Below are 23,682 nucleotides of genomic sequence, written 5' to 3'. Positions count from 1 at the left end.
GTTTTCATTTGAATGTTTCTGTTCTTTTCCTGAGGCTCTGTTATGAAAGAATTGAGTAGACAGCAAGACCACAGTAACAAGGACAAAGACCAAGCCATAGAAGGCAGCCTATCAAAACACATCAGAGATTTCAGAATGCAAACTTCAAGCAAGCAATTCAGTGATACTGCTGGTTTCTAGATGTGCCTCACTTATTCTTCCCTGCATAGCTCATGAGCAGTCCTGTACTACCTTAAATCTCCCACCCTTACACACTCTGGTTTAGGGGGATGGAGTTTCTTATTTAGTACCTACTCTCTAAGAGGCTAAAAATTCAGTGAATTTGTGTTTTCAAGACATCAGTTAGTTAAGAAAGCACTGTTATTTTATATATAGAAAACAGAAAGGCAAAAATTGACATAAGTACATCTACAGTATTTGACATAAGTACATCTACAGTATTCTTTTTTTATCTATAAACCACTTTCTCAAGCTATAGATGTAATACTTTTTTCATTATTTAGGAAAACATGACTGCATTATCCCATTTTTGTTAATAAACCTTTTGAATTATTGGGTCAATATTGACAATTATTTTGAGCACACTTTGGATCCATATGAGCATAAACCACACTCATTATAGCAAGGCAGTCTCAAGCATCCTTCTATTCAATGGGATTGGCAAAATACTGAGTGAAAGTCTTTTTTACACTGTATCTCTGAAGGCATTCAAGCACATAAATACTTATGTGAAAAAATGAAAATAAGAAGATGACACCGGTACTGTATTCATGACACAATTTATTTTTTCAAAATTCAATCAGATGAGTGTAAGGTCCATTTGTATCCAGTTTTAACACCTGCCTGTTTCCATACGTGCCATGCTTGACACGAACACCAGCTTCCATGCATTTGGCATTGGCAGCCAGTTCTTTTTCACACAAAGTCACAAACTTAGAATAAAGTTCCAACCCTTTTTCTTTTTCAATGTTTGCGTGATACTGCATCTTTCTTCCCTTTGGTTTACCCCCTAGGGTAGCTTGTGGTATGATGAGTACATCGCCCGGTAAATCAAGAACAGAAACAAACTCGCCGTTTTCATTTTCACTTAATTTAACATTCAACAGCATATTGACTGCAAGTTAAAATAAAATAAGAGTTAGTACAACTGAAGTGAATTAAACAGGACATCATAAACAAGGGCCAACAAATATTTTGATGTGTGACAAACTACTGAGTAAAAGAAACTGTTTATTAATGAAATGAAACATGGACAATCAATAAATACCAACTAATATGTCTGAGTATTGTGAGGAATGGGAAGGATATTTATATTAATATCATATGTCTAAAGTTCTGTTTTTGAGGGAAATTATTGGCTATCTAAAACCCTTAAGTTGATCCTAGTTGGATGCCCCTAAAAGAACTCAGGATCCAATTAGTGAGCCTCCTTAATTGCTTGATACTCAAATAGGCAGCATCTGGACAACACTACACATTGCAGCAGACACCATCCTCAGTGCACTTTGAAGAGTGCTCTGTCCTGACTCTCTTTTCACTCTGGTTGCAGTAGTTTGCAGCAGGACCCAGCACTGAGCTGAGCTCAAGGCACAGCTCCACAGTTTGGTTGCAAGTGGAGTGAGTGTCCTTCAGTGCTCCACTTCGAGACATGCAGCTACCAGTTTGTCACTTGAGAGGAGGTGGGCAGGAAGGTCAGAAGCAATTTGGCTTATAAGCCAGAACATATAAACTTGCAAATAAAATCAATGCATTTACTAACATTAGATTTCCTGACGCTTCTATAACAAATCAAATAATTATCCCAATTCTGTAAAAGCTTGGAGGATACTAGTCACGCCTCCAAACCCATAAATGTTTAATGTTGTTAGAAGCAAAAAGAGCTGAGTTGTGATTCAGGAACCAAACCCACACATTTAAACAAAATCAAAATATATTTAGGAAACAATATTCAGTAAGACAGGCACTCAGGAAGGATGGTCCTAGATAAATCTCCTTATAGGAAACAGAGCTTTCTTTTTCTGGCCTGTTTGAGCTGCCCCACAGCTGAAAATGCAATTATTCTTAAGTAACATTCTCATGAAACTCTCACAAGCACAAAATAAATTTTCATGTCACAGATTTAAATATTTAGCATCACAGAAGGATTGTGCCCTCCAAGACCAAGAGAGAACCCCCCAGGAGTTGCTCACAGCATTTTCAATAGCACCTGTATTTGTGCATTGCTGGTCCCAGGCAGTAGCCTGACTATTGTTCCCCAACCTTTAGCCAAATCACTAGTATCAGCCACCCACAGAAAAGGGGCACTTTTGTCTGGAATATGGGGCATCAGAGAATTTCCCAGGTGATCCAGTGCTACTGATGGAGGAAAGGAGGGAGAAGAAATGACATAAAAGTAAAAAAAACCCCAAACCAGAACAAAAAAAAAAAAAATCAAGCCAAAACAGCACTGGGTGAAGACAGAAATCACTACTATTTGACCTTATCCACAGTATCTTCTCTGCTTCAATGTAAATGTTAAAGTGCATGTGGAGAAGACAGGAATTGCAGATGATGCTATTACTGCTTCTGAACCAGAAAACTGCACTTGAAATGCTAACAGTGTATGTAAGTACCACTGAAGTGAGATGGGAAGGACACTTTCATTATCCACACAACTCCCTCTACTGGCTATGATTTTTAATATGCTGCACATACACTGAGATCAGTGTTATAATACTTATCAAATCAAGCCGTGAACTATTTGAAATTCAGTTCTGTCCTGGACTGAACCTGTTGCCCAACACATGTAATATATTAAACAGCAGGTGCAACATTTTCTCTGTTTGCTAGAATGTTATAATGGGAATTAGTTTTCTAGGTTGGTCATGAGCAGACAGACAGAGATAGAGGCATGGACAACTGTCAAAAGAAACAAGACAGACCAAACTGTTCTTTCAGCCAGGTGACCGATTTAGAATTATGCCATCTCATGGCTTGTCCAAATGGTTGCTACCTTCTCTGCCTCTACTGTTTTTCTCCCTTTTAAAACAATACAATAATTAATATGGATTATGTCATACCAATTTTTGGGACAAGATCCTCATCAGCACCTTTGAAGAAGCATATGTAGATAACAAGCCCTCTCTGGATCTACAAAAGATTACAGAAAACTATGTCAATGTTTCTCATTGTCTACTATGCATGCTTATCATTAAAACTGCTATCAAAAAGGACAAAACCACATAACAGACAAAGGTTCAAAGAGTAGTTTTAGTTATTTAGTATAACTTCAGACATAAAGTTTACACACCACACTGTAGAAGCTTATAAGATATATAATGATTATCCGCACAATGCTTCTATATACAATTAAGACAATTTATTATCTTCATGTGAAGCCAAATTTAGCTGGAATGTATAATGCACAGTATTAACATAGACATGGTGACAAGAAGAACTACTGTACTTAAATCAAGCATAAGAAATAATTTAAGCTTTTTTCCTATAAAATACAGCTAAAATAATTTTCAGTGTGAATTATTATATTATTTCCAATTAGGAAACATGACAAACACCACAGGACTCGTCAAAGAACTCAATTTTATTTGATGTTGTAAGTAATCTAGTACAATATAATTCTGAAAAAATCCACAGAGTCTGTTAATTAAATATTTAAACATAATGAACAATGTGAAGCTGTTAATAATATTATAAAGTTATTAGAAATACTATTTATCAGCTTGGGTAAAATCTAACTGGCAAAATGGAACCTTTCACCTGATTGGTATAAAGGATATGCCATTTCCTTAGCATTCAGAGACACTACTTGTAAGAACTATTTATTTGAGGGAAAAATTAGGCCTATACTGAGGAGAAAGCACAAGAAAACTCTTATTTATCTTTCTGCTCGCTTGGTTAGTTCATGAGGAATGCATGAGCAACAACCCATGCTTCACTAAGGCAAACTGATAGGCTCTGCAGCCAACAGCAACTGTCTCACACACAAGTATACCTGAATGGTTTAACTTCTCTGGGAAAAAAACTCAGAAAGGCATACAGTATCCACAGGCATACATTATGTAAAGAAATCTCACTGCTGCTTTGTCATGAGTAAGTATCTTTTTAATTTTGTTGGAAGAAACACAAATGCCAACTTGTAAAATACCACTGAAGAGATGTTAAATAGATTGGGACACAAATGCATTGTTAATATCAATGTTATCAAAGCAAAAGGATAGAAAATGTGAATAGTTTCTAAAAAATACTTTTAAAGAAAAATTTTCCTGTATTTGCTTTTTTCCCCTTTAAATGATAAAGGTTTTTGGTGAAGAAATCTTAGCTATTCACATGAGATTTAATCCCTTTGTTATTGCAGGGATGAAACAAAATGCTCAAGGCAATGACTGAGAAAAGCTATGCCTTCTCAACCATTTTCTAGTGACTAACTTCTGAAAAAAGAGAATGCTTTTTGTAGCCAAAATGTCACATGCTGAGAACTTTCAAAAGCTCTAAATGGCTCCCTACAAAACTCATTTTGACCACTGCTGAATATTATACAGATTCCCAAATGACTGCCATATTTTATAAACACTGCAAGAAATTTGATGGCCTGAATCTCAAATGAAGTTTAAAATCATCTGTTCAAATAAGGGAGAGAAATGCAGGCTGCCAAACATTAGCTATCATTACATGGTTATCCAGAAACCGACCAGTGTCAGGATGTCAATAGATAATAACAATGCACATACAGCTACTAATAAAAATATTTTTTATAAAATAGGCCAAATGCATTTACATTGTATACATGTGACCCCAGCATTAGACTTAAGTGACTCTGTGATACAGCACACATCACAAAAAATCGTTTTAATTCAGACTTGTGACAGTCTTTTTTCTGCACAGTCTGTCACAGAAGTAACAATATTCTCAAGCAGCTCATTTAAAGAGACAAAAAAATAAGTAACGTCACCCCTGCAAATCCTAAGGTCAGACAGATAAAGTAAAATCATTCATGATTTTTCCAGCCTCTGTCCTTATTTGATGGGTTTTTGAATAAACTATTTACCACTAGATGAGACATGCACATTGAAGAAAATTAGAGGAACAGGAGGTTAAATGAAAAAAACAATTAATTCAGAGACAAGTTAAAGATGTTAAAGGATGCTTCTATTTATACTGCATGTTTATGGTCTTCTAGAACACTTTACAACCATGATATAGTTGAAAACTGTGCAACTATTTGTAAGCTGGAACTTATGGTTTCAACTGTGACTGAGAAATGTGATTCAACACATGCAGCCATGTTTCAACTCTTTGTTAAGTCTTACTTTGTTCTTTAGTTTCCTTAACTGAAGAGAAGATGTCAAATTGAATGCAATTACAAGATAAAACCTAATAATAAATGTGGTGGTTTTGATTGGCCCGAAACATCAGTAAAGTATTTTTAACATCTAGGAGAAATTTGGACCCCTCAGAAGTTGTTGTGGTAGGCCTGGGGAAGTGTCTGAGAGGTGGAAAGTAGCACAAAAATAGCTCCTGTGTGTCCTGAGTGAAAGTTCTGGAAGTTTTTACATCAAGTCCAGCAGAGCCAATCTCTGATGGCTCTGAAGGTGATGGACATGCTGCCGGCCACGTTTGGGCCAATTAGAGATGCTAGTTATGCCTCTGTGAAAACATATTTAAGAAGAAATCAAAACAAGGTAGGCACGCACTTCTTTGTAATTAGAAGAAGAGGAGGTAGAAGTAAAAATATGTGAAGAAAAAACAACATAGAGACACCAAGGTCAGCAGAAAAAGTGGGGGAGGAGGTGCTCCAGGCGTCGGAGCTGAAAACTCTGCTAGCCGTGGTGAAGGCCATGGGGGGAGCAGGAGGTCCCCCTGCAGCCCATAGAGTCCACAAGGATGCAGAAATTCACCCACAGCTCACACCAGAGGAGCAGGCGGATATCTGCTGTGAAAGGAGAAAGCTGTGATCCAGCCTGGAGTCTCATCAAAAGAGTTAAAGCTACAAAGGCCTTGCAAGGGAGAGAAAGGTCTTGCTCCTGGCATGGAAGCAGCCTGGCCTCAGCTCAGGAGAGTCTGCACAGCAACCTATGGACAAGAAGACTCATGTTGCAGCAGAATTCCGGCAGGATGTTGCTCGTGAAATCAGACCCACGCCAAAGAAGTTCCCAGAGGACTGTCTCTCATGGGAAGGACCTGTGGCTAAGCAGAGAACCCCTCCCCCTGATAGACTGACCCCTCACCCTGCCCCCTGTCTGTGTTGTTGGTTTGGAAAGAGGGAAGTGAGCGGAGGGACTGCTTCCTAAGAGGGAGGGAGTGAAAGCAAAAAAACTGTCTAGAAAGAGAAAGAAATAAATAGAAATAAAGAGTATTTGTAGTAAAAAAATTGTGGTAATGAATAGATTTATAGACCTGCTCTGTAGACTGAGAAAATATCCCACACCCTGCCCCCCTACCCGAGCTTATTAGTTAAAAAAAGGAAAGGGGGTGAATAAAAATGAGTTCGTAAGAGAGAAGGGGTGAGTGAACAAAATAGTGTATAAAAAGTTTATTTTTGCCTTGCATTTATTCTCCAACTCTGTTAAGTAATTAAATCACTTTGGAACTTTAAGTTTGGAGCCTGTCTGCCCTTTCTTCTGTGTGTCCTCCTACCCATGTCCTATCTCATTTATCTCATGAGATTAGTGTGAGTTTTCACAGGTTTTTTTCTTTAGCCTCTCCTGCACATCTGCAGCAGGAAAGAGTTGAGGTGCCTGGCGTTCAGTCAAAGTCAAACCCTGACAATAACATATATCAGTCTGACCTTCTATCAGTGTTCCAGGCATCTTAAGACTTGTTCTTATTGCCAATGTAATATGTAAACCTTTTGAACCAAAGCAAAACCATTGCCATTGCTGCAGGTCCTCTATAACCTATCAAAGTCGAGTTACTGCTCCTCAGAGCTATATTTAATTCACCAAAAATCAAGCAAAATAACACAAACAAGATCATAAATTCAACATGCTGATGTGCAAACAGCCTCTGCAGGGAACCTATACAGTGACAGGTGAGCGTTGGACAGGGAAACTGTGCTCTATGTGGATCTACTGTTAGCAGTAAAATGCCTACAGAAATAAACCAGCAAAGCAAGTTACTGCGCAACATTGGCATTTATCATACAGCTGTCCTAAGTAATCATCAGATCAGGCAACCTGCATCATGAAGGGCTGAAGTACCCAGCCCTAATGCCATACAGACAGCCTTAGCAATGCTGCCTCCAAATGCTGCTTTTTAGCTCATTTGCAGGAGAAAACAATGAACTGACTCCTTTCTCACCTTACTTACTAAATATGCCCATCTGCATTTTTCAGGATTTCATTAGCAAAACTGAAATATATTCTGCAAAATATTATCTCAACTCTACCTTTGTTAAAATATTTTTTCCCCCAGGAAATGGCAATGGATAATAAAAGCAGAGATACTTTGTAATCCTTAGAAAGCCAGTTTGTGAAACTAACTTACATAAATTATTCTGTGACATTGCCATTTCAAGTTCAGATTTACTACCCTCTGGGAAGATTTCTTCATATTTCTTAAATTCAGTGCAGCAAAGAGAAATTACATCATCTGCCACAGGTCACAGAACAAGTCTGTGCCTGGTACTTTGCACCTCTTTTTGCTATAGTAACCAGAAAACAAGTCAAGGGAAATAAGATAAGGAAAAGACAGTTTTCCTTGCATAAAGGGTACCCTTTATGCATAAAGGGTACCCTACCTACACTTATATGAATACTTTATACTTTTTAGCTGAATATTCGTTTTATCTTTCTTTTCTCCCATAGTTACAAAATACACCAAACCTCACCTTATTTCACTCCTGCATTTAGAAGGAGAATTCCTTCTTTTTTTTCTTTCTAAGTATTTTGCTATATACATAAACCTTCTATGGAGCCTATATAACCGAAATTTTCCATAAACAAGACATCCTATGCCCAATAACCCTTAACAGGCCAAAAAACAATTATGGAAACAGAATGAAGGCAGTGATTCACGTATAAATAAAAAGTACATTCCTAACCTTTCTGCAGATAAAGAACATCTGCTCTGAAGTTCCTAAAGTACCTACAGGGGTCTCTTACAGCTCAGAAGCTATTCAAAGCCACCTACATAATTTGCCATTTATAGTATGCTAGAAATGTCTCAAGGTGAGGACCTACTTTTAAGTGGTCATAAAACATCAGGAATATACTTGTTGATGTAAATCATAGTTGATGAGGTCTGTATTTTTTTTTTTGTGGTTCTCTATTGACATGCATATATAGGGAGTAAAATTACCCTACCAGAAAATGTCAGCAGCAAAGTTTCTTTCCAATGACCTCTAAAGTAGTCATACCAGAGAAAAATATGAACTTCCCATTGGCTTTTTTTCCTGCATGGTGAGTAGCTCTTGTTAAAACAGACGTCTCTTAAAAAGCCCCAGGTACCCGGGAAAGATTCTTAAGTACCCACAACATATATTAGTAAGGTTCATGTCCAAAAAATATCTCCTGCTGAGACCACCCAAATTTCTTTCAGACTCCTTTAGTGCTCTTAATTACTTTTCTAGTGATTTTGCTTAATATGTTAAAAATAAGTAAGAGACATAAACTGCATAACCTCCTTGTAACAAAATTATTCATATCTCTCAACCACAACATGTACCTTTTCAGACAGTTTAAAAGAAAGGCAGCAAAATTACATTTCTGCTTTTATTTACTAGATCTACACTTTTGTGATTAGCAAACTAGAAATAGGTTATTTCTCCTATAGTTAATTTATGCTGGGCTAAGCAAATTTTATTGCAATTAACCTTACACTGAGAGGCTAATAATGCAATACACACAGATGCTCTACATCTGTGAAACACAGTAGCTGTGAGATTACACCTATTTCTTCCCAGTAAAATATTCTGGCTTCCCAGACCGTGCTGCAGAAACTAGGTCTGCCGGCTTCACCTGCTCCTTCTGAACAAGCAGAGAAATGTTTCAAGATAATGTGAAAGACAAATAATGAACTCTCTTCAGATGTGTCGTATGAATGCATAAGCCCTTTAAACATGCCAGAATTTTTACTTTTTAAAAATCATGCAAGTGACTGGATTAATCTCCTTCTGTTTTAATAGCTTTTAAAAGGACAAAAGACAAAACCAAAAACACCCAAGGGCTAAACAGTTGACAATGGCAGAAATTAGTTATTCTAGTGTAGGTAACTGGCAAGCAGTGCCAGCTCCAGCAGGCCAGGGCATTCCAAAGGGCAGCCTTCGTGCTTTGGCTAAGTGTCCTGGGCTGTATGCACAGCACACGGACCAAAGAGTCTGCAGGCCTACCTACGTCTCCCAGCAGAAGACTGTGAGAGAAAAAGGGGGAAAATACAATGTTTTCCTCAACCTGTGTGGCGGTCTGCACCCAAAATTTCTTTTTTAGTTAGTGACCTGGAAAAAAACAAACAACATCAGAACTGTTGCTGCCATAGTCCCATTGCTCCGCCCGGCCCTTCTTCTCCAGTGTAAACTATCAGACCACAAACAAAGCCGACAGCTGAGCCCACCAGCCAAGCTGTGAAAGCGTGTGTACGGAAAGGAGGAGCACCACAGACAGAAAGGAAGGAAGTGTTTGGTCTGGGCGCAGCCATGCTCCTGAAGGGACTACTGCCTGCAGAGAAGCCTGTGGAGCACAGGGAGAGAGAAAGAGCGGCAGAGAGAACCCGCTGGGCGCCGAGCCCAGCCTCCTGCTGCTCGTCCCTTTGCCGAACGGACTGAGCGGAACCCCTGGGGATAACCAGGGGGCGAGGAGGGCTCTGCAGAGGAAACCAGCGATGAGGCTGTAAAAGCGCCGGAATGGCAGCTTAGCCCGAAAAGGAGCAGAAGGTGTTTCCCTCACACGTCTAAATGCCCTCTTTCCGCCCGCCGGCGCACGCGCGCAGGGCACGTCCGGAGCGCTGTGCTGTGCCGCGCCGCGGGGACAAGGGGCCATGCCAGGGGCCATGCCGAGGGTGCGGGAAGCCCGCGGCCCACGTTACCTCCACCCACTGCGCCTCGCAGCCGCTCTCGGGCGGCCGCACCTGCAGGCGGGCCGAGATGCTCTGCTGCAGCAGGGCCCGGGCCAGCACCGGCCGCGCCGCCATGGCGGGCCGCAGCGCGGAGGGCGGGCCGGGTCACGCCTTTCCGGCGCAGGAGCCGCTGCAGCTCGGGACTCCGCTCCACGGGCGGTGGGAAGGGGGAGGGTAAAGTGCACATGGGCCTTCTGGTCTGTTCTCTCCACGCAGGGGGCCGAATACAAGCTTTGGAACGGAATTAAACAAAGTGTTTCTACAGTTCTGCTTACCGGTGCCCTAACAGCTAGTAGGAAGCAGGCGTTGGTTTCTTATTTTGATGAGAAATGAAAGATCTGCTTGCCTTCTCGTGGGGAAGTGTTACGTGCTTGTGATGAGAGCAGTATGCTGTGTAGTTTATGCATGAAAAAGAAAATCTGAAGATTTTCTGAAGAAAATGGTTTGTTACTTTTGTAGATTCCTTGTGGTTGAGGTGCCTGAGATCAGTCTGCCAAAGTGGAGCATTTCTCTTCAATGACACTGCATTGGAGCAGAGGGAACAGAAAGCTCAGTTAAAGGGCATCTGGAGAGTTAGTGATCCAAATCACCTGGGAAATGGAAGTGCATGGTTTGGAAATGAGGTCCCACTGCAAGTGTTTCTTGTCTTATCTTCGAGGTTTTTGGCTACATACCCCAATACTCCTTGAACAGCTCCAAAACTTGAAGAGCTGTGTTTTTCTCCCATCTGCAAATCCTGACAGAGTTGTGAATAATACTGGCTTCATCGAAGTCAGGATAGAATGGTGTGTAATTCAGTATCTCTCTCCAAATTCATTTTATGACTGAAGATTTTATTTTCTCAAGTATGTTTAAAAGATAATATATAGCAGTGTGAGTATGAAGCTGAGTTTTAGTACCTGGACTCAATTATAGAGTAAGATTGCCAACGATCACTATTGCAAAGCAAGGGCCAATATGCACTTCTGAATAATCAATGCTACACATAGGGATAAATTCAGCCTCTATCTGTCATTTTAGAAGAAGATTCTTGATGTGTGCTCAATGAGCTTGCTCTTACCAAAGCAAACCTTCATAGAAGAATAGGAAATTGCTCCAGGTGGTTATTGTATAAAGTAGCTGATTTTTGCTAGCTGTAGGGTATTATAAAATATGAGATGTTTTTATTTAAACTCAGCTAATTTTATTTAAAGTGCTTTCTGTTCATTTACTTGAGAGCTGTATCCCCAGACTCATTAAGAAGAGTTTAATGAGGTAGAAATCAATTTAAAATGAGAGGGTTTTCCATATATATTTGTGATATAAATTGATTGTTAAGGAAAATGGATTTTGCTGCAGTCTGATCAAATTATAATCAGCATATTAGAGAGGAATATTAATATTACAAGGATATGGATGGTTATTTGTTGCAGTGCCATTGTTTACACCAGGATATGATAGAGAACATTTATTTAAGTGCGAGTTTCAATACAAATGCCTGTGAAACATTGCATAGAAAAATTAGAATGACACCACTGTTTATAGATTTTTGGTGGAATAATGTTGTATTTTCCTTGGGAAGCTGTCGGGTTCCGTGAACCTGGGACTCGATTCAGGATCAGGGTGACCGGTCCTCAAAGCCTTCCCAAGCAGCGGCGGCTCGCCCTCCGGGGTGGCGGGTGAAAGGCAGGGGAAAGCTGCGCTCCTGCGGGAGCGGTGGAGGTCTGGAGGTCAAAGGTGGTCGCGAGAAATGTAGGCAACTCTGAGCAGAGTCGAAGAAAGTTTTATTGGAGGTCGGACAGGGAGGCTCAGAGCGGGTAGGGAGGAGCTCAGAATGGCGCTGCTCTGCGGTGTGCAGCAGGTTTTAAGGTAACGGAGAAGGGGAGGGGGGGGAAACACGAGATGACCAATGGGGTACATGGAATGGATGACTGACACAGGGTTGGTCCAATGGGGGCACAGAGGGGAGGGTACAAAATTTGAAAGAACCAATGGTTAACAACTTAACTGGAGAACAAAGGAGAAACTTCTAGAACAAAACCTTATAGGGAACTGGGATGGGGAGAGAAGCGGGGCCAATTGCCAGGCGCGCTGGCGCATATTAACTGTCTTTGTGGCGAAGATCCCTGGGAGTGCTCTTTTGAGTCGCCGTGACCAACTCAATTCCACGACTCCTCTGGGGCTTCACCGTTGTACCCTGAATCTGAGGCGCTCAGCTGTGCTAGGGCCACCGCAACAGGAAGCCAAATAATTGTTACACATTTAGTTTCTTCAATCTGGCCTATTGTTAGATTAAAGGCCTCTCTTTTTATACCAAAGAATGATAGTAAATTTGTTGGTTAAAATTTAGGCGTGGATTTGACTGTGGTTTTTACATAGAAAAAAACACCTCCTGACATCTATAGAATATATTCATGCATAAAATATATTGGTATTTTTATCAGGTACTATATAAATACATTTTTCTGCATGTTTTAGATTTAACAGTTCTCCCAGAATATTTGCTATATCCTCTCTGCTTGTTGTCCTGGATCTGAAAGTAGGTATTTTGAGAATGGTACCCAGAAGATATTTCTGGTTATTTTCACATCATTTTTCTTTCAGAGGGGCAGATGGCAGTCTTGCAAATTGCAGTGGACATTTGTTTTTCCTTACCCTTTGTGAATGGTCATGTGTCTGAGTTCAGGAAGTGTTTGGACAGCACTCTCAGGCACATGGTGTGATTCCTGGGGTGTCCTGTGCAGGGCCAGAAAATCGACTTGAAGATCCTGATGGGTCCCTTCCAACTCAGTGTAGACTGTCTGCGACGAGGGGAAAGCGAGACCACAGACCCAATATGAGTGATGATCATGCTTTTTCCGTTTATTTTACTGCGAGCGTGGTTTATATATTGTTACAATTGCTTAGGCACTACTTCATTGGCTAAATACAAAAGATACAATTCGAATTCCACTGTTGCTATTTTAGGATACTCTGCATTCCTTTCAACTCCAAGTTCCCACCGGTACTTTCCATGGTTTACCCCCCCAAAAGCCCCAAGGTCTGTCCTTGGGCTCCTGTCCTGTCTGCATAACTTGCTCTTATCCTGTCTGCACGACTTACATTTGTCTTGCTACTGCGGCCTAGTTGGCCTGAAAGGCCTACTTAGGCAGCTCCTGGTTCTGCTCGCACAATATTCAGGACTTCCAGAGAGTCATGGCCGAGATTCTGTAACCATTCTGTGACAACTGTCATTCTGTGATTCTATGCATTTTTGGAACAAATCCTTTTGTCAAGAGGTGGGTGGATGCTGGGAGCTCTGCCTGTGCGGGGACTTGGCTTTCTCCTTGTCTTTCAGTACCAAAATGATTCAAGTGATTGAATTCTTCCCTAGGGATGTTACTTTTTTTTTTGTTGTTGTTGTTAATACTAAGTTTGGCATCACATACCATTTGGCAGGAACAGAAGTTGACTGGACCTTCGAAGGGACAAGATGTATCTGGGATGGTTTTTCCTTTGTCTATGGTGTCTGAAACATGATCAGTGGTCTTTGATGCAGCTATCACATCAACAGAGTTGCCCCTATCTGTTTTGAAGAGAAACTATACAAAGCTGCAGTGGCACTTAGATAGCAAAGACACCAAGTAGGTTGTTGGCAAGGGTTATGTCTTGGTAGAACTACCTCTTTTTGGACAGATGTAGCTGAATGGCTCCAGAGTGTCAAGGAAAGAATTAGATTTCAAGATTTCATTTTTGCTATTCCCAAATTTGGAAGTCTTCCCATGCATACAGATGAAAAAAAAAACCCAAAGAAGTTAAATCACTTAGAATCATAGGGGCCTCTGCTGGTGTGAAGGGTGAGACAGAACTGGTGGGCAATGGACATCCTTGTGGCAGCTGTTAAAGATTACTGTGAAAAGACTCATCATAAGAGAATGGCCTGGAAAGTGGAATTTGCAACAATGAATTGCAAATTTCTATCACAAGGTAAAGATATTTCCACAAAATAATTTATATACTGGGATTAATGTTCAAATAAAGTACAATTTTAATTCGGCCATGTTGTAACAACAGGTCAATTCCTCAAAGAAATAAAAAAAGTCATTGCATATCTTTCATCCAAGATGTTTAAACTGCCACAAGACAGCTCAGAATGTTAGTGTGATTTGTTTTTGAAGTAATGTTTATGATCATAGATCTTGAACTAAGCCAAATCCTTCGCTTTCTGTTGGAGAAATGGGATGACCCATTTTTCCTCTCTTTTTCTCCCAGTTTACTTACTTTGTTTCTCTTTTTGACCTACTTGCCTTATCACAAATAGAACAAGTAGGTTCTCTGGCTCTTATATTTGATGGTTATTTTTGTAGCCTATTTTTCAGTCTAGTTCAAGACCCAGTTAAGCTTACTGCAGCCTCAGAATTGTTAGCTGAATTGCTGATTAGCTGGAAGAGACAAGGTACTGCTCAACAGCGATGTGCGGGCAGAGAGGATTAGCTGGTGGTGTTGGAATAATTTTACTGTCTAAGACATGTTATGATGACTGTCTTTAGGACTGACTTATTCAAAGTACTCTCCAGAGGTCAGGAGTATATCTGCTTCCCAACCATCATCCTCCTTCCTCCAGAGATATTTAAATAAGAAGAGCAAAGAGGGTATGAAGAATTTCCCTAGGACAAGTCAGACAGCGGAAATGAGCAGTCCTGTCAGTCAAAGACCACAATTATTGCACAATGCTTGTGTAGAGCTACCAGAAACAGCTCTTCCAGAGAAGACATAGTATGGAGGCTATCATCCACTTTGCCTTCCAAACTGCCCCCCAGGTCTGTTTAGCATTTGAAAGAGCCATTGCAGACTTCTGGGGGAAGATGATTGAGAGGAAGATGGTACTGTGATTTTTATGTTTGTGCTCTGCACCACACCCCTGAGAAAGGTCATGGCTTCTTCAGTTCCACTTCTGTAGCATCAGAGTTGGTTCACCTCTTCAAGTCTTCCAGCAGAGCCAATTTAGTGTCCCCACAAACATAACAATTGTTTGCAGTGAAGGCTGGTATTCCCATTGTGGAAGTATAATTCTGTGATTTGAGCAGTTGATTTTATCTCTGTTTAAAGAAAGCAACAAAAATTTAATAAACTATTAAAAATAGATTATTGTTTTGTTTAGTTCTTCATATAATTACAAAACAGACACTGAAATGTGTTATAGCAATCAAAAGTTATTTAAATTTCTGAAAAAAATAACAGATTCAGTGTGAAAACTGTCAGATACAATTACTGGTTTTTATTGTGAGAAACAGAAATTTGGATCTATGAGGGAAAAAAAAGTAGCCAGACAAAAGACACACAATATGCTTGGTTACTGTGATTGCTTAAAGGAAGTAAGAACACTAGTAATCAGCTTCTTTCTCACTTGGTGCTGGGCATGTTCATTTGCCTGTGACATTTAGCAACTCTGCTTTTTCCTGCTTGGATGTCTCCTGAAGCAAACCTTTATCTGTATGATTGACAGGCATTAATGTTAAAAGGACCTCTATATCATGCTCCAGGGGAATCAACAGAGCAGTGGGAGTGGCCTGCCAGAGGTATGTACGATAGGGTCTCACTGTAACGTGGTCTGCTGGTTAGAAGCAATATGGTTTCTGGCTTCTTTTTTAATGGAATTTAGCTAATCTCATATGCCCATATGCTCTTTCTTGTGCAGAGCCAACCTTGAGTTTCAATACCATGCTCTTCTGGAATTCCGAGGGAGGTTGTACAGAGCCATGGAGATGACTCCATGAGGAGTCCCTCAAAGGTCAGCCGTTTTCTGCTCTCCTTTAGGAATGGTGCTGCCAGATCTAGGTTGATCCCTGCAGGCACATCCTAATGTACTTGCTTCCCCGGTCTCCTGAGTTTGGGATCTGGGTTCTACACAGCAGGAGCACGTGAAAACATCTTGGGTGTAGGATAATACTGACTCGATGGTGGGAAGAAGCACCCAGCACTGAGCTATGAAAGGGTAACCTTATGGTCACAGGGTCTGGAGCAAACAGGGCAGGAGTAATAGAGCTCAGTGACAGTCAGCAGCTGTGCAGGCTCTGCCATCCCTGAACAAGCTCAGTAGAGCCACCCCGGCCAGCCTTGACCAAAGTCAGCTTCAGTTTGTGCTCTGTGTGGAAATGCTGACCACACATGAGCTCAGAGCCTGGCACTGCTCTGGTAGTGTGACAAATGTACTTCAAGCCCATGAGCTAACCCATGCCTGGCTGATGTAGATGGGTGTTGCAAACTGGAGGAGGAATTTAGAACAGGCACAATGGAGCATAGCTCCTACATTCTTTATTTTCCTACGTTCAGGGTTGGTCTGCTGCATCCAAGGTGGATAGTCCTCTACCCCTGCCATGTAAAGGAATTGAAGTCTGTTCTCCTCCCTAAGTACTGCTGCATCACTGCTCTCTTCACCTTATAAACACTTTCACAATAGCGATTAGTACTACAGAATGTGGTTGTGTTAGTTAATCCCATCTTTTTCCATCTTCAGTAAGAAATTTTTATGGTAATATGAGGATGTTGGTATAGATAAAAATGCATCAATATCCTCTAGGAGCTTCCATGTTCTCAATAGATGCCATGTGTAACATCAGAGTATTGGCATAAAGCCTCATGTTATTATTAAAAATGGACATGAAATGAGATGTGGCTTTTTCTGTTCCTTTCACAAACAGTATGAGAGTCATTTATTATTCTTTCTGTACCTGGAGGACTCCTTGCCTCCAGTTACTGTTGAATATGCAGGCATAATAAGGCCACATGTCATTTTTTTGCATTTATATGGACGACTTTCAAAGTAAAACTCACCACAGCTTCAGGCCAAAAGCTTTCTCCTTGAGTCATAGCTCCAATCATTTTTTCCCCTCAGGCATACTGATCCGTAGCTAGTCAGGGAAGCATGCACACAAATGATAGGTCATTAGGAAATTCTCGGAATGGCAAACCTCTGAAGTCATCCCAAGCACTATTTGCCATGCATCACGATAAAACAACCGAGTTTGAGGAGACACTAATTATATGCTTAGTCTGCCATTTATCAGTTGTTGAAGCTGTTGTTTCCAGAACACAGCAACCTCTTTTGCAGCGTAGTTCAGCAAGATTGCCAGAGCACAGTGAGCCAAGAAGGGTTGACGGATTTTGGCATTTCATTCCCGTCAATGAAATATTGCATTGTAACACAAATTGGTACCTCACTTTGCCATAGTGCAGCATCATATACTGATACATTGATATTGATCTATGGGCTTTTCTTAAAATTATATTTTGGAAACTAATTTCTCTTAGAAAAAATGGCAACTGTAACACTCAATCATATACCATCAGCCTTTGATTTTTTATGATTTGTTTCAGTAATACAATAGTTTATATATAACCCTTTCATTATTTTAACCCACATAAATAGAAGATGATCTTGGGAGGAAAAAGCAAATGTTTAGTATAGTGAGCTAAATAATAAAAGATTCAAAATTCTAATGAATATTCATGGATTCAAATAAGATAATAAACATGTCAAGAAATGATGTGGCTTCCTGCTATGACTTCCAGTGTAGATTAACATGTTTCAAAGAGCAGTGTCAAAAATCGTTTTTTAATTTTTAATTTTCACACTTTCTCAAAGCACAAATTTTTTTAATGCATGTTTCTGAACTCATTTAGGATCATACTACTAGTGTATTATTAGATACCTCAGAGGCACTGCAATGATAAGATTTTTCACATAATCTTTGACTGGATTATGTTTTTTTTAAATTGCCAAAGAGTCACAGTTTCTTTTACAAAAGATGCTAAGTTGCTGGTACAGAGTGGAAGTGAAACACTTTATCTTCAATATTTGATGTTATAAAAGAATAGAAAACCAGTATTTGGTATAACTTTTCTTAAAGAGCTTTTTATTTCACAGATAATTCTTGGAACTGCTGGAGGCTTACATTTTTATGATTAACAGGATAAAACAATTACTCTGTAACTTATGATATTTTAATATCAATTACAGATAAGTAGTCTTTCCTTGGATACTCTGTTGCCCATAGGGAAAAAAAAATAATGATGTCTTCATAGTAACAGTCTGAGTAAGGACCACATCCAGATTAAAAAAATCCTTCATTTTAGTGCCCACAAATATGACAAATTTTAGCTCCTGTTACAGAAAACACAAATCTAATGCACTCTGGAGCTTGCGTAATGACTCAGCTCAATTTCAGGTGAACTTCCAGGCTACATCTGTACTAAGAATCAATAGCAGGAAATATTCTTGGCCACTGCAACTCATCTTTACATCCTGATGTAGTTTTGGCCAGGGCTTGCTCACTAACAAAATTCTGTTCCTGGTTCAGCAGTCAAGGACCAGTTAAGAATCTCTGTCTCAGTGTAAAACCTTGAAGACTTACTTACCTTCACAGCTGAGGATTAACCAGAGGATTGTGTTCCAAGAATCAGTGCTCTGGCTTCACAGTGATAGAGTGCCTCGCAGTTCTACACGACAGTGCTTCATACAGGGTGCACTGACAAAAGAAATGTTCTTGGATCACATTTATGTTCAGCTGAGATTGGTCCTTGCACACCAACCTCTGGAGCAGGTTGCTGTAATTGTGTAAGGTTGTCATAATTGTGTAAGCAGTCCATACACACCCAAAGTTTATTGGTGCCTTCTGAAATACCTTGCACTGCTACTGCAGGGACTTATGAGATAAGTATTGAATGGCTATGGAGCAAACTGGTTTAGAACTGGTTTAGAACATTAACCAGATTTTAAAAATAATTACTGAACATCAAACCCAGTAAAAGTGGACATAACGTTTCAATCAGCATCATTGATCAAATGAAATTAATTTGCTACATAGAACTTGTTTAGGCTCAGGGTTCTGATGTTAACAAAAATGCTTCCTGTAAAACTGCAAAATAAACTTGTTACTGAGAAAAATGAATGAAGAACAGAATTGAAATAATTTCAGAAACTGAAACTGTGAATGTCACTGTGACTCAGATCAGTGGTATCAAATGGTTTATTGAAGCTTTTAGGACAGTCACCATCTTTTTTTATTCTGTATTTGTACACTCTATAAAACAACAGGACTCTTTCTGCCCCTGAGACTCTTACCATTGCAATTTATCTCCATTACTGAAAAAAAAAGGAGGAAAGAAGGAAAGAAAATGCCAGTGTTCCTTCAATGTTTGTAAAATATATGGCAAAGATTACGAATACTTTCAAAACATTTGTTTTTATCTTCAGGTAAGGAAATACTGTTAATTTGTGTTAATTCCATTCATGAAAGGTATACCTATATATGTAAGGTACCTAAGAAAAATTGTGTGGCTTTGTTACAGAAAGGCATATTCAACAAAAAAATCCTTTCATTTTCTGCACCACTTCCTTAAGGTTGGAAAAATTGCTGTAATATAAGCTGCATCTTCACTGTGATGTGACTGTTACTATAGAAAGCAATATTAACCTGAAGAACTTGATGACTGACTTAAGAAGAGTCTAGTGACAATTTAAATAAGGTTTTCATCTCTTCTTGACTGTGAAGGATGCAGTGATTAAAATTCCACAGGAAAGCAATATACAAACTAAATTGGTTTCAATTCTTCCAGACCTTCTTCCTCATTTAGTGAAACTGAACAAAAGCAAACAATTTCTCTCATGGTTTAAGATTTGGCAAAGCATTCACATCAGATGAAGCTACTTATGTGGTTTTATATTTATTGGAAATACTAATACACATGATAAAGACAAATTAATAAATTGTTACTCTCTCTTTTGTGTTTTCTTTGTGCTTGTTAAAGGTGTTGCATTTTCAAGTACTGCCATATATAATAACAAACAGAGATATATTCTTAAACAAGGTAATATTCTGTATGAAAACTCAGGTGAACCTGCCTTTTTTGTATGTATATTTGAAATCAGAGTCCGTTAAAATCCCTTGAGCCAAATTTACTTTGCAACAAGTGGGCATAACTGCCTTTATATCGGTGATGTTGACCTTGGTGTCTAAGTCTAGCAGGAAAAAGACTAGAAGAGAAATTCCAGTGAATGACAGAGAGGTAATACTGTGACACAGAAGGGCTCTCCTCATATATACCTACAGTTGTTTCCTCCTCTAATGTGTGACATTCCCTATTTACATGTTTTTGAGATGTGCCTTATTGATATATCTGGAGCCTGTTACCCCCAGGTATGTCACTGTGTCCCTGTGCACGAGCTCTGCCAAGCTGACACTGGTCTGTGTAGGACCAGATCAGTGTCTCAGCATTAAGTAAAGTAACCTGGAAGTTGCTTTAACTTCCATATGGAGCATAGCAAAGATAAAACAAAGAGCTCACACTGGTAGGCATTTTGTCTTGGATTATTTTACAGCCTGATATAGTTTGTCAGCCCCACTGGAGAATGCTGGTTTGGCAGGAGTATGAGAGCAGCTCTAGCATGGTGTCAGAGCTGCCAAAGGGAGGAGGTGGCAGCTATCCTGAGACACAGTGCAAGGGTTGAGCCAAGAGGTAATGCTAAGAGCCCAAAGCTCACTAGCCAGGGCAGAGCCCTGAACCAAGTAATTATCACCATGTGACAAAAAATTATAAAATGCATCATTTTAACATTATTTATCTTAAAGTCAAAGGGGTGGCCAACCAGCCAGGGGGAAAAAACCCCAGAATCTCAGACTTCCATGCCACACACACACACACACACACACACACAGCTAGGTATGCAATGGTATGTCTCTGTGGCCAAAGATTGCAGGCCTGGTCATGAAGCTAAAATGACTCCTTGGTTATGAAGAATCTTTCTTTTGCCATTCTTTAATATAATTTCTAGTTCAATTTGTGACTGAAATAGATGGCTCATATGAGAAAGAGTTTGCAGTTACTATATTATTAATATGGTACTATGAAGACACCCAGAAATGAGAATGGATACCTTTTTTTTTTTAGCTACTTACATTCTACGGCACACAAACCAACCTAATTATCTACCAAGTAATTTTTCAAGTGTTACTTAATTTTTAAAATTTGGAATAATTTTGGCAAGAAACATTTCCTAGCTATACCTGGATACCCTTAATTGATTTTGGGTAGAGAGAAAATATATTTAAATACAAGAGAATCTGATTTCAGACAAAAATCAGTTCTATTTTTATCATATTATTGTTCAGTCTACGAACATTTACAGTCTATGAAACATTTTCCTACATGTACTTAGAGAAAATGTTACCATTTTGCATTAAAATTAAATATTGTTTCTTTCATTTTGTTGAACTTTTGAAAAAGTCCAAAGTAGAATTTTCTGAAAGATGCAGAGATTACCTGTAGTTTCCATCAAGACTCAAGCCTGGCAGTAAAAATTTTGTTAATTTTTTGTTGCATTTTCCTAGACACATATTTTAACACTGTATGTGGGTTGCAATAATATCTCAGGCAAACAACATAGAGCAATATTTTCAGATGTTTAAATAGGAAACCAAGAGCAATTATGACAAGTGTACAATCCATAAAATTCTCTTCACAATTAGTAGAGATGGTGAAACACTACTCAAACTGCAGTTTTTATTTGGTATTTAGTGGAATTTAGTATTCCACTAAATTCAAGGCATTTTGAAAGTGACTGCTGTATTGCTGAGCAAGTTGATCCTCTTTCTAATGGCCAGGTACTACTTTTCATACTCCTATTCAATACAACCTACAGCCATGTTAGCTACCCTACTAACCAGTGCCAAAAGAAATTATTCAAACTAAAAATATTGAGGATTGATAGCTCAGTTTTAGTTTGTGCTAGATCAGCTTTACAAAACCCCACAAAAATATTTGAGTATTATTCTCGTCAGTGTTAGAGCTATTCTCAAAACGAAGAAGTGTGTCATACATTTTCGCTATGTTCTTTTCTTTGTAAAGACTTTGAAGGAGCACATATCTCAAGTGTGTGCCTACCCCTGGTCCCACAGTACCAATTCCATTGCTGTGAGATGCGCAGTATTTTGTGCTCCAACACTGCCTCCAACTGCTCAAGGTAGAAATAACAATTATGCACATTTCCTGCAAAGCTAGAGGTAACGTGGTTTCCAGAGGCAGTGAAAAAAAGCCCTGGAGGCACATCTATATCAGTTTCAAAATGAACTGGCTTGTTAGTTTTCAGTATTCTTTTCCAGTTTGGTTTGACAGTAGCGTAAATTATTGGGAAATGATTTGACTTCTTCAGGTGTCTGTGTTAGTTACGCAAAGCATGCTTATGTGGGTACATCAAAAATGTAGGTTGAATGAGAATCACTCAAGGATAGGAAAAAAAATTTAGGATTGTAATTTATGTGTTGTAACTGAGCACTGGAATGTGCCTTTGGAAATGGTGAGGCTTAGCAGAATGCTTGATTAGAACTTTTAATAATATAATTTAAAAAGTAGCAATTAAAATGGTGAAAATTCTGCTGTGAAAGACAGGAAATGTTTATCATAGTAACACTTTTAACTGAAGTAAAATCCTCTGATCCATTACATATTACAACAGATACCAACAAAAGACACTGTCTACACTCTATTTTATATTTGCAGACTAATGACCTGAAACTGCTAAGATCTGAATTATTTCTATAATACCACTTAGCTGAATAAGGACTATTCATGAAATTGTAAGAGCAAATAATGTCAAACCAATCTAATTTCCTTCCACAATGTGCTTGCAAGCCTTGCAGGTGGGAGAGTAGCAGTAGATGATGTGAATCTTAAAGCTTTAAGCAAATCTCACATGACATAAGGAACAGAGATGTGGTTTTGATTTACTGAGTGAGAGTAAACTGGATGGAAAACCAAAACTATCACCAGAACCATGATCGGTGCCAAACAGTAGGCCAAGAGGCAATAGAAAGAAACTGATGCACAGGAAGTTCCACCTGAATATGAAGAAGAAAAACTTTATTGTGCAGGTGACCGAGCACTGGAACAGGTTGCCCAGAAAGGCTGTGGAGTCTCCCTCACTAGAGATATTTAAGAACCATAAGGATGCAAACTTTTGCCATGTGCTCTGGGATGACCCCGCTTGATCAGGGAGATTGCACAAGGTGGTGGCCTTCCAACTCGACTGTGTTTTTGTTCTTTAGTATTATTCAAGAAACCAAACCGACCAAAAAATCGAAATCAAAATACGCAAAAAAGACCCCCAAAAAACAACCCCAAACAGGTGGCATCTGTCTCGGCTACAGGTCTCTTTGTTCTTTTACCTAATGATCCAAAAGAGGAAATGGGATATATTTATTTTATTTGTAGAGGACACAAAGCAAGAGGGGACCAATCATTTTGCGGACCAAGATGAGCATTCAGAAGGCACCGAAGAGCCGAAGGAGCACTACTACAGAGAGCGCCAGAAGGAGCCTCTGCGGGGACAACGACAGCACTGTGAGGGATGAGCCCGAAGCAGTATGCAATGCGTGCGGTCACAGGGTGTTGATTCCTCGGCCCCAGTTTCCTTACAGACAGCGGCAGGGCTCTGCTTTCCGTGACGCTGCTTCCCAGTGCCACCGCTCGGCGCGCTCGGCAGCAAGGCGCAGGTCGCTTCCCCGCACCTCCCGACGCCACACCTTCAGCCCTCGGCAAGCTCTGTGCTCTGCCCAGCGCTGCCGGGCCCACCCAGCGCCAGCCCGCCGGCGGAGTAGCGGGCGGGCGGAGCGGCGCGGG

At 39.8% G+C, this 23,682-nt stretch overlaps 1 protein-coding gene and 1 long non-coding RNA gene across 3 annotated transcripts; one reads left to right on the top strand and one right to left on the bottom strand.

Annotated features, from left to right (window-relative positions):
• Nucleotides 1–760: 760 nt before the first annotated feature.
• On the bottom strand, nt 761–10,171 carry DTD2 (D-aminoacyl-tRNA deacylase 2). 2 transcript variants are annotated; one of them, XM_085061935.1, is made up of 3 exons: nt 10,018–10,171; nt 3,060–3,129; nt 761–1,114 (listed from the first exon to the last, which is right to left on the bottom strand). In XM_085061935.1, exons 1-3 carry the CDS (start codon nt 10,120–10,122, stop codon nt 789–791), a joined length of 501 nt encoding a protein of 166 aa, XP_084918061.1. In that variant the 5' UTR covers nt 10,123–10,171; the 3' UTR covers nt 761–788. The 2 variants fall into 2 exon arrangements, with proteins under 2 accessions (XP_084918061.1, XP_084918062.1); XM_085061936.1 differs by having other exon boundaries at nt 10,060–10,155.
• An 18-nt stretch (nt 10,172–10,189) lies between these two features.
• LOC146436211 (uncharacterized) lies at nt 10,190–16,833 on the top strand. Its single transcript, XR_014852574.1, has 3 exons — nt 10,190–12,565; nt 15,512–15,584; nt 15,704–16,833. It is a non-coding gene; the product is annotated as an uncharacterized LOC146436211 (long non-coding RNA).
• Nucleotides 16,834–23,682: the final 6,849 nt, after the last annotated feature.

This window comes from Lichenostomus cassidix, chromosome 5, assembly GCF_008360975.1.
Source record: "Lichenostomus cassidix isolate B80296 chromosome 5, HeHo_3.0, whole genome shotgun sequence".
NCBI classification, from domain to species: domain Eukaryota; kingdom Metazoa; phylum Chordata; class Aves; order Passeriformes; family Meliphagidae; genus Lichenostomus; species Lichenostomus cassidix.
This window is presented reverse-complemented; position numbering and strand designations above follow the sequence as displayed.

What these genes read in the sequence shown, in the direction of transcription:
- DTD2 (XM_085061935.1), bottom strand. Translation starts at nt 10,122, where the DNA reads ATGGCGGCGCGGCCGGTGCTGGCCCGGGCCCTGCTGCAGCAGAGCATC. An exon ending in GCGAGGCGCAGTGGGTGGAG is followed by an intron (nt 3,130 to 10,017) that starts GTAACGTGGGCC and finishes AATCTTTTGTAG; the next exon opens with ATCCAGAGAGGGCTTGTTAT. An exon ending in GGATCTTGTCCCAAAAATTG is followed by an intron (nt 1,115 to 3,059) that starts GTATGACATAAT and finishes TTTAACTTGCAG; the next exon opens with TCAATATGCTGTTGAATGTT.